At 35.9% G+C, this 11,153-nt stretch overlaps 1 protein-coding gene and 1 long non-coding RNA gene across 2 annotated transcripts; one reads left to right on the top strand and one right to left on the bottom strand.

Annotated features, from left to right (window-relative positions):
- Positions 1-1,951: 1,951 nt before the first annotated feature.
- Positions 1,952-5,759, bottom strand: fth1a (ferritin, heavy polypeptide 1a). The gene is made up of 5 exons (XM_083557981.1): positions 5,516-5,759; positions 4,135-4,240; positions 3,400-3,546; positions 2,952-3,077; positions 1,952-2,303 (listed from the first exon to the last, which is right to left on the bottom strand). Exons 2-5 carry the CDS (start codon positions 4,234-4,236, stop codon positions 2,145-2,147), a joined length of 534 nt encoding a protein of 177 aa, XP_083414107.1. The 5' UTR covers positions 4,237-4,240; positions 5,516-5,759; the 3' UTR covers positions 1,952-2,144.
- Positions 5,760-6,740: 981 nt separating this feature from the next.
- On the top strand, positions 6,741-10,560 carry LOC310735331. The gene is made up of 2 exons (XR_014536265.1): positions 6,741-6,822; positions 10,295-10,560. It is a non-coding gene; the product is annotated as an uncharacterized lncRNA (long non-coding RNA).
- Positions 10,561-11,153: the final 593 nt, after the last annotated feature.

The raw sequence follows: 11,153 nt of genomic DNA, 5'->3' as shown, positions 1-11,153 counted from the left end.
CATGAAACAAATATTAGAATTTAGGATGTAAATGTAGTTCAGTGCACCAGCAGAGAAGGCCTTGCTGGCCCAGACCATCTGCTACTGATATTAATGAGAATTAATTAACTAACAGATTAATTAACAGATTAATGACTTGGGTCACACATGAACAAGAGTTGGATCACATAAACAAAGGTAGATTCAGCCACAGGGGTCTTAGAGGGTGTCTGTCAATAACATGTGAAGTCAGTGTTTCATTTCATCTAAAGTGTTCAGTAGGCTTGCGGTCAGGAATTTTTTTTAACAGGCCCCTTAAGATCTTCCTTTCCAACCCAAGTATACCATATTTTAATGAAGCTTGCTTAGTGCGTTGCATAGTCATGCTGGAACAGGTTTGGGTCTCCTAGTTCAACTGAAGGAAAGATTTAATAAAACCACATCCAAAGACATCCTATAGTTTGGGCATTGTCAGCTGTCCCAATACTTTTGTTCATACAGTGCAAGTTGAAAAACAGCAGGAATGTAAACAGCATGTACATAAATTTGTTTCCACTAGATGGCAGCTTGATCTATTTTTGAACCAGCACATGGTTGCTAATCATTTCTGATACCAGCAGCAACACTTACTGAGAACATACTGTAATGCTCCTAATTTTGACGGTTGTCATGTTCCTATTACATGTTCAAGTCATGCTTAATTAGTATTAAGGCACTAAGGAAGACAATAATAGACTATATAAGTTTAAGTAGCAATGTTTCTTCTAAATGTCCTACAAGATGTATAATAAATGTATAATTTATAATTTATAAAGAGGGTAAAGTGTCATATATTGTAGGCAGAAAGATGTAATTTTACATTTAATATATAACCTCTATTTAAACCCATTTTTATTTGGTTTGCAATAATTGAGTAACAGTGACATACTACTTATGATGGAATTTCAAGACCTGTTGGTTATTTGTAGTTATATAGAATGGACATTAAGAAGAATGAAAAGTCTTTGAGAAGTTATTGCAACATTATTAATTCTAGTTAAAAAAAACATTTTAAATACTTAACATCCAGTTTGTTTGTTTGTTTGTTTCTAAGCATTGTTCATGTATACTTGCTATTGACTGAATGTGTTTATTTCACTTTTAGCTTTTCAGTCTAATCTTAGATTGAGTCTTGGGGAATTTACTACATTACAGTGTTCTACTTTTTTTGTTCATGAGATTAAATTGTGTGTGTTAGGCAGTGAGATTCAAAATCTACCATTACAATCCCACTTTCACAAAATGTTTAATGTTAAATTTAAACAATATGAAGATGCAGTGTTAGTTCACAGCTCAGAGCTATTCTTGTGCCCGGATGTTTAACATTTGGGTTTACGAATATCATTGTGATTTCCTGATTTGATTTTTGCTGGTTTAATATGGTCATCATTTTTTGTTTTCTGTGAACATCCTCCTTCAAATCTTTCCATAGAATTTCTCTATCTTTATCTGTTTTGTGGCAAAATAGATTGCTTGGACTAACATGAATATTTTTGACAAGACCAAGAACCCATCTAAAGAGCCTCTAGCATGATGCTGCCACCAACATGTTTCACCATTTGTATGGAGTGCTTTGTGTAATTAGCTTTTGTCTTTTAGATCTCATTACAGCATAACACATTTTACCATATGTTTTAAATGTCACATGAAACCTAGATGTCAAAGACAATTCTAAAAGCAAAGTTCTATTTAGTTGTCACTTTAATTTTATGTGTATCAGAATATACTAACTATAATCAATTATGATACATTTATTTGAATTGTTGCTACTGGTACTCAAAGCAATGTGGGCTTCATATACAGTATAAGTGGAGTTCTTTGGGAGGGCAAGGCTAGCTTTTTATCCTTCCAACTTATGAAGGTAATCAACATGAACTGTATGAATGTAAAGATCTTTAAACATGTCAATAAGTGATGCAACACACAATGCACATGATCATACAATTTGTTTATTTGATTGGCATACAATTTTAGCAATAAAACAGCACACACAGGTAAACTTGTTATGACAATAACAAGCAACAGGAAGTGTGTTAAAGCAGGACAAAACTAAAATCTGAGAACTTCTGGTAGAAGGGATGAAAAAAATTATAAGATGGTATAAGCCAAGGTGGCGTGGAGAGGGTTTAGCTGCTCTCACTGCCCAGTGTGTGTTTATCAAACAGATATTCAGCCATGCCATTCTGAGGCGCTCCCATACGGCGCAGGTTGGTGACCCAATCAGCAAGCTCCTTGATGGATTTTACCTGTTCGTCCAGGTAGTGAGTCTCAATGAAGTCACACATCTAAAAAGACACAACAAGATGTAAGAACTCACACAATAAGTCATGTGTCTAGTGGGATTTCCAATATACAGTTTCTCCTACCCTAACGGACTCAAATTACACGAACACACTAAACAACGTGCAAAACAATGCCATTTCAAATGTCCATAGTGAATTAGAAAAAAAGACAACAGGTTCATACTTTTAAAGGAAGTTATCCATTTGAAAACAAGCTTGGTCAAAAAGATCTGGGATTTCCACATTTTATATTTCCTAATTTCATGAGACAGCTGGGTTTATAGGATTAAGCTTGTGTTTAAGAGCTCAGCCAAAACAATAAAAAATTACACAGAATTCCCCACCTATCTACATGCTCAAAACAAACTAGTGTTTTGTCTTATATTATATATTAGTGTATAATTTTAGACTGTTATTAAATACACACAGTATTCCTATTACATTTTATTCTCTGTTTTCTTATGCTAGCAATCACAAGGACAGCAGCAAGTTTAAGAGAGAGAGCTCCTTAATTTAATTAAAAAATGCTGTAAATAAATGGTTAGCAGATTTAGCAAACTGACTGATGATTTTTAGCATAATAAAGTGTTCAAAGGTTACAGTGCCCATTTGCACAAAAAGCAAGTTTGGTAGGTCTATGTGTGCACTCACATGAGGGTCGTTGTGATCAGTGGCCACCTTATGCAGGTCCAATAGGGACTGGTTGACATTCTTCTCTAGCTGTAGTGAGCACTCCAGAGCCTCCACACCGCTACCCCACTCGTCACGTTCTGGTTTCTGTCATGCACAAAAGCAAAGGGGCGCATAATCAAATCAACAACAAAAAATTTGCCAATTCTTTTGAAAAATGTTTTAACTTAAAAAAAAATATATATTTCTAGTGTCTTATCTTCCTTACCCTGTTGGTCATTTTTTCCCAGCTTGGAGCTTAACTGACTTTAAATGATAAGAACTCCACCCAAACAAACTGTTAGTATCTGTGCTTCACTACATGTACTCCCTAACAAAGCCCCCATTGTAAGTATTTACCACCAGTGTAATAAAGCAGACTATCACAATAAATACCCAAGAAAAATTTTAGGAATTAATTTTAATGTACCTTAATGTCCTGCAGGAAGATTCTTCCACCCCTCTGGTTCTGAAGTTTCATCAGTTTGTCTGCATGCTCACGTTCCTCATGCGACTGCTTGCGGAAAAACTTAGCAAAGTTGTGCAGCCCCTGGTCGTCTCTGTCAAAGTAATAAGACTGCGAAAAAAAATATTTAAAAACAGGTTAAAATAAATGCATAAAACTTTCTTTCGGGCTTCTCCCGTTAGGGGTCGCCACAGCGGACCATCCGCATGTTTGATTTGGCACGATTTTTACGCTGGATGCCCTTCCTAACGCAACCCTCCCCGTTTATCCGGGCTTGGGACCGGCACTAAGAGTGGCTGGGGTTGGTTCCCTGACCGGGCATCGAACCCGGGCCGCAGCAGTGAGAGCGCTGCATCCTAACCACTAGACCACCATGGAACCTATGTTAAAATAAATACATAAATTAAAAAAAAAATAAAAAAAACGTTGTGGAAATTAAAAGGAAATCAGCACTGAAACGACACTGGCTGTGGGCAACAACAAAACCTTTATGTGAAACCAAAGCTTATTTACTGCAGAACCCATTGCACCTTCCCAATCATGCATCGTACTATGGGTAAGAAAGCCTTTTTATGTCCATCTGACAGATTTTATAACTAACTATTTACTTCTCCAAATGTGAAAAGTCTGTGATATTAAAAATTTTAGATTTTTTAGCATTTTATTATAGCCCATCCCAAAACTCTTAAGAGCTCTTACCATAGACAGATAGACATAGGAGGCATACAACTCAAGGTTGATTTGCCGGTTTATGGCGGCCTCACAGTCCTGGTGGAAATTATGTCTCAGCTGAGAGCTCATGTTTCTGTCAACACACGAGAGAGAGAGAGAGAGAGAGAGAGAGAGAGAGAGAGAGAGAGAGAGAGAGAGAGAGAGAGAGAGAGATTTATTAATTTATTACAGAGAGAGAGAGAGAGAGAGAGAGAGAGAGAGAGAGAGAGAGAGAGAGAGAGAGAGATTTATTAATTTATTACAGAAATGTACATACTACACAGGGAAACTTACTTTGGTGTAAATGTTCAGAGTGAAAGAACATATTGTGCATTCAAAATAATGACACTGTTGTGAGGTTTCTTAATATCATCCTTACATTCTGTAGGAAGAGCTTACACAACATCAGAGAGCATTTTCCTTTTTTAAAGGAAAAAAAAAAAAAAAAAGCTCTACAGCTTACACAGTACATGCAGCCATCTGCCCAAAACTTGGAAATGTCTATAAAAAAAAAAAAAAAATTAAATAAAAAAAAAGGCCACCTTTTCAATCACAATCTGAACTGATCTGAATAATTAAAAAGAGTTTTACAAGCATGTTTTGCTGCTCCACAGTGTAACTGCTTTTGTACCCCTTATATTACTTCGTTATGATAAGGGCCACAATTTTGGGGACAGCACAGCTGGGTTCTTCAGATATCACCTTCTGCTAGGCTGCAGTACAGGTTGCTCTGGTTAAAAAAAACGTGCAAACGACATCCATCGTAACCAGAGCTACAAGCAAGACAAGGGTTTTTCATCTGTTTTGACTGTCACAGAAGCATCGCCGTGTGACGATGCCAGTGCTCCTTATACACACCAGTAATAATGGATATGTTTATTAATGTTTCATGTAAATTTTAATGTAGCTGATGAAAGCATAGACTGAACCATGTTTTCTGTCGTCAAGCAGTAAGAGATAATAAAAAAACAAACTAGAGGCAGTGTGGAAATTAGTACACAGTTAGAGTTTTGGAACATAGTGACCTGTTAGTGACCACTTTATTATTAAGCCACATACAGCCGCCTGTCCTAGATCACCTTTATATTATTTAACAGGTCAAAAACCGACGTTTTTTCTTCCCTAACCGTATTCCGACAAAATACGCCCACTGCGCTGGGATTGGCTGCTTTTTCCTGCTCTGCGATTGGTTCGATTTTGCACGCCCAGGGTCAGCAACCAATCAAACAAGTGCCTCTAAGCAAAATTTTCACATGAAGAAGGATTTCCCGGAATATGCGTTGGAAAAAAAAAATACAGCACTGAGTGGTTAATTCTTGCTGTGTACATAATACATATTTTGTTACCAATAATTATAAAACACACTTACCTTCGTCGGCTTAGATCTTTACTTTAGCTATACAGGACGGCTTTAAGCAGATGATTTACGGGGCGTTTTTAAGCGACATATGCTAAATAGCTCAATCTTAATTTTAAACTGATCGGAAGACAGAGGTTAAGGTTGCCGTTCAAGCACTGTTGAAGCGGAGAACCTTCTCTCTGTCAGTGTATGATAATCGACTTGGCATTGAACACTGCGCAGAGGATTTTGTTATCGCTGTGTGTGCATATTTATGAGGTAGGTGCTGCCCTCTTTCATTAAACCAATCAGATACGTCAAATACATACGCACCTAATACGACGTAATGACGCTGGGCGGACTCACGTTTTCTTGGCAACGAGTTGGTTTACTATTGTCTGTTTTATAGCAAAGCATAAACGAGACAACAAATCACATGTTGTAATAATTAGCTCAGACAATAAAAAGCCAAAATCACCATCTGCCTTTAATAAATTCTGTAGATTATATATTGTGTAAATGTACAATAGTGTTGAGTTTTGAATTTGAATGTCCAATTTTGAATTTGTCCTCTAATTTTTATTACAACTTATTTTTAAATATTTGTAAAAATGGAAATATTTTAATATAAAGATATATATTTTTAAAAGCATTAATGTGACTATCAGCAAAATAATGATCAAAACAATTTTGTACAACTATAATTACAAAATACACGTTTGTTATGTTTGTTATCTTTATGTTTGCTTATATCATACAGAAGTGATTCATGACACCGGAGAGTCTGCAAAAATGCATTAAACATTCATATCCACTGATCACTGACACAAACACAGTGTCAAGGTGCTAAAGTATTTCTGATTTTATTGCTTGTAGTAAAAGAAATAAACACCATGCAAAGCAACACAAATAGAAATGACTATTTGGGCAAGTAATTTTTTTATTTTTATTTAAGCATAAACTGCACTCCTAACAATCTTAAACAGCAGCAATAGCAATAAATATATATATTTTATTAAATAGAAGAAATATTCTTTGATTTTGTCTGCTCATGGCCATTGCATTATAACTTTGAACACTACACATTATTATATTGTTTGTCACCACTTTAGAAATGTGACAATTATGTTTACGTTTTCTGTTTTTGTTGTTGTTTTCTTTTGTTTTTTAAACACTGTCCACTGTGTAACAAAAAAAATATAATTTGTAAAACATTATTTATGTCATTTTGTTAAGGCTGCAGGAAGCCACAGCAGGGGGATCCGCATTGCAGTTCCAGAGCCATAGTTTGCCGACCCCCAGTCTAGACTGTATGGCAGTTGTTCTTTCCTTCACAGGTATCCTTGTTCCATAGTTATACATCAGGCCAACTCATGTTTCTATCATTTAGGCACAATGAAATTGTATTCAAGCATTTGGCTTGATGTTATTATAGGCATGGACTGATTTAAAAAAAAAAATCTACTTAACACAGTTTTTAAGTAGAAGAATAATACTGTTCTGTCTTAGTTCTGCATTTGTAAACTTCAGTACAGTAAATTTGTGGTCTTTCAGCTTTTCGTTTTTTTTTTTTTAATCCATTCACAGGGCTGGTACAACTAATAGGTGGCCAATCAGTGATATTGGCCCCAACACCTAATCCAGTTCTAATATTTACAAACTTAGAAAACATCTAATTAAAACTAAAACTGAACAATGATAATAAAAACAACTTGGGAAACATATAACCTTCAACTGTATTTTAAATTTAAACACCATAAATATTGTTTTTATTGGATCAGATTAGTTCTCAAATAATAAAAAATCCTATATCAACTTATCAAGTGTATTTTAAAACTTCAGAACATTATATAAAAAGTTTTTATTTTCATATAACTTTTTCCATTTTTCAAAGATTTTATTTAACTTAATGTGTTACTTAAGCAATCACAGCATCAGAACATTATACACCCTGTATAATGTTCTGATGCTGTGATTGCTTAAGTAACACATTAAGTAACACAACTGTATGACTGACATCAGTCAGACAGTTTTTAAAAAAAAAAACAGTACTCTGAAGATTTTTAACTCAAAATGTATTTCTTTTTACAGAAACAGAGGTTAAGACATGCCATTTGAGTTAGTTGTTTGGTTATGAAAAATATGTCATGTCATTGATGATGACCATCTGGTTGAATGCAACTTTTAATTATTTGCTTGAAATTGTCCATCACTCGGGCAACAGCTGGGGGGTTGTTGGGGACGTCTAGCTCACCCCCCTCCCGTCATATACTACCTTTTCTAAAAACGCCTGACTCCCGTCAGTCACCCTGTATAACCAATTCTCTTTTTTATGCCACTCTTTCCTTACTTTATTACTTTATTACCAAAAGCAACATGAAACTTAATTTGTATTCCTTATCAGTTAAATCCCAATTACTTTTTTTTCTGCTTTTGTTCTGTCCATCCATCCATCTATCTACAGCATTAGTCTCCCTTGGCAAAAATCCTTACAAATTCATCCACATCTGAAGTATTTGTCATAGATTTCTCATTGGCCAAGATCACTAAATTCCTCTTGCTTTTATGTAACATGGTGCAATGACAGATAGTGGACATGTAATGAGGAGTAAAAAAGGTATAATATGTAATATGTACATGTATAGTACTGAGGTTATATACAGTGTTTTGTTTAGATTTTTAGTGATCTAGCAGTGTTGTGTAGAGTTCAGTAGTGTGATGGTGGATGTCCCTGACCCTGCTGGTTCTGGTACGTATGTTCCTGTGATCTTGATGGAAGGAGGTTAAACAGTTTATGACTGCAATGTAAAGAGTCCTTGATAATGTTGTGAGCTCTGCGCAGACATCTGCTGTGGTGAAGATGTTCAATGGCAAGTAGTTAAGTGCCATTGACGTGTTGGGCAGTTTTTACCACCCTTAGGGGGGTTAGAACTCTCACATGAAGCTGAAGACACACCATTTCCCAGGCTGTTACATACAATGTATGCATCTTAGGAAAAGCTTCCTTATATTCCTGCAGATATTTACACACAGTGCACAGAAAGGATTAAATGAGCGTCATACATAACCAATAGCACACTCTTATTAATTAGCTAAGATTCTCTTGGATGGAGCGTTGTTAATGAAATCACTAACCGGCTGAACTGGAGCTGAGACATCCAGGAGATGGGACTACTTTGGGACATTTGTTGAGGAATGAGGATGAGCAGTGCTTGTGGAGGGTAAACTGAAATTAGCCATAGCCTCTGATGTGCTAACAGCAGCCTCGCTACAAACACATGCAGCGCTAGGCTTGCTTATAGCCTTAAAAAACACAAATCACCAGCAGTGGCAAAAGTTAACACATCCTTCACTTAAGTAGAAGTACAGATACTCATGTTTTAAAATACTTGGGTAAAAGTTTAAATACTGACTATACTTTTTTTACTCAAGTTGAAGGCTCTGACATGTACTTAAGTAAAAAGTACTTTACTACTACCTGTTTATTGTCACGCTGGTAATTGGACCTCACATTATATTAATATTAGGGCCATCAATCAATTAAAATATTCAATCGCAACGTAATCGCACATTTCTCTCTGTTCTAAAATAAATAAAAAAACAAATATTAATATTTTATTTTTTTTATACTCTAAGCAAGATGGACATGGAGAAATATGGATGCTTTATGCAAATGTATGTTTATTATTAGTGAAACCAAACTCAACAAAGAGCATGATGACAAAAAATGCTTGTAAATGTTTTAAAGTAATAATGGTGGTTTAAAGTACCTAAATCATCAGGACACCCAACGGAACTTTTGCTATGTTTCCACACGGATAGTTAAAGAGGTGATACCGGAGAAACTGTACCTCTTCTAACTTTAATACCAATTATATAATCAGAGAATATTTGTTTTCGATTTAAACGATGTAAAAGACATTTTGAGCTTTCTATTCATATATTTATTATGTCAGTGAGGCAAATATTCACTGTGATTCATGTTGTTTTATTTATGTGTTTGTGAAAGGAGATGACAGAGACAGCAGAGAGCGATCCCTGTCTGTTTTCTTTATTTTAGAAAAGCACAGTATTTTGTTGTTATGAGTGTATACAAATAAAAGTAGACTGTTATTACATATTCGAATGATGTATTGCTCTTACTCAAGAGGATGTCGTGAATAACTGTATGTTGCACTGAAAGCTTTTATATTTAGTTATTTATTTATTTATGTATTTATATTTTTTATAAAAATGGTCAAACAGAAAAGCACGCTGCATTAATCGGCCGTTAATAAAATTTAGTGCCATTAAAATGAATTTGCGTTTACATTTTGACATCTCTAATATATATATATATATATATATATATATATATATATATATATATATATATATATATATATATATATATATATATATATTAATACAAAACGAATTTCACATTTTTTATTAACTAATAAATGTATCCAGGCTGAACATCCAACACATAGAACACAAGCAGAGGAAAGATGATGATCAGTTCATTCATGTTTACATCACTGACTCCTTCTGTTTTATCCACGCTAAACCCAGACTTCTTGTTGCCTTCTGCCACGCTCATTGTGAGCTTCATAAACTAGTCTATGTCTGTGGTGTGTGAGAAAGAGGAAATGATACACCAGTGAATTGAAAAAGTTGCGCAATGACAAGAAATCAGATTAATAGATTAAAACTAAAGTAACAAGCCTGTTTTGAAAATGTAAGAAGTAGAAAGTACAGATATTTGTGTAAAAATTGAATGAGTAAAAGTAAAAAGTTTATTTTTCTTCTTTCGGCCTCTTCCATTAGGTGTCACCACAGCGGATCATCTGTCTACATGCCCCGCTGTCCTCTACATCTGCCTCTTTTAAATCAACTACCTGCATGTCTTCAATCACCACATCCATAAACCGCCTCCTTGGCCTTCCACTTTTCCTCCTTCCTGGTGGCTCCATCCTCAGCATTCTCCTACCGATATACACCATGTCCCTCCTCTGCACATGTCCAAACCATCTCAATCTCGCCTCCCTCACCTTGTCTCCAAAACGTCCTACATGCGCTGTCCCTCTAATAAACGTATTTCTAATCCTTTCCATCCTCCTGTAGGACTGTGGTGAGACCTGCGACATTGTATGGTTTAGAGACAGTGGCATTGAGTAAAAAACAGAAGGCGGAGTTGAAGCTGGAGGTAGCAGAGCTGAAGATGTTGAGGTTTTCGTTGGGAGTGATGAGGATGGACAAGATCTAAACCCCTGCATGTTGCCCCTAGTTTACCCACTAGGTTGTGCCATTGCATCACAAATAAGGGGTCCAGCCAGACCGGCTCTATGCAGTTCCCCGGGTTGCGTGGGGATGCTCGGAGATCACGTGACAGCCTGGCTGTCTGTGTCAGCCCCCGAATGGGTGATCTCATCTCACACATTCTGAAAGACGAAATCCCCTCCCTTTGGTTGTAGTGGTAGCCCCGCATCCAAGCAATCAGGGGTTTTACTCATGTTATTATCTAGTTCCAAAAAAGAATGGCTCTCTACTTCCTATTCTGGATCCCAGAATGTTATCACACGGTTCTCTTGTACGTTTAAAAAAAATATTGGTTCATCTCATTCGATCTGAGCGATGCTCTTTTCCACATAAGCATGTTTCGGTTACTGAGGCATGTGTTATGAAT

This window comes from Silurus aristotelis, assembly GCF_946808225.1.
Source record: "Silurus aristotelis genome assembly, chromosome: 13".
NCBI classification, from domain to species: domain Eukaryota; kingdom Metazoa; phylum Chordata; class Actinopteri; order Siluriformes; family Siluridae; genus Silurus; species Silurus aristotelis.
Note: the sequence above shows the minus strand (reverse complement) of the source record. Positions and strands in the feature narration are given on the sequence as shown.

Bases quoted from the DNA above. Each gene is read 5' to 3' on its own strand.
- fth1a (XM_083557981.1), bottom strand. From the start codon at position 4,236: ATGAGCTCTCAGCTGAGACATAATTTCCACCAGGACTGTGAGGCCGCC. The intron at 3,547-4,134 runs GTAAGAGCTCTT...TTTTTTTCGCAG, and splicing joins CCTATGTCTATCTGTCTATG to TCTTATTACTTTGACAGAGA. The intron at 3,078-3,399 runs GTACATTAAAAT...TGTGCATGACAG, and splicing joins TCTTCCTGCAGGACATTAAG to AAACCAGAACGTGACGAGTG.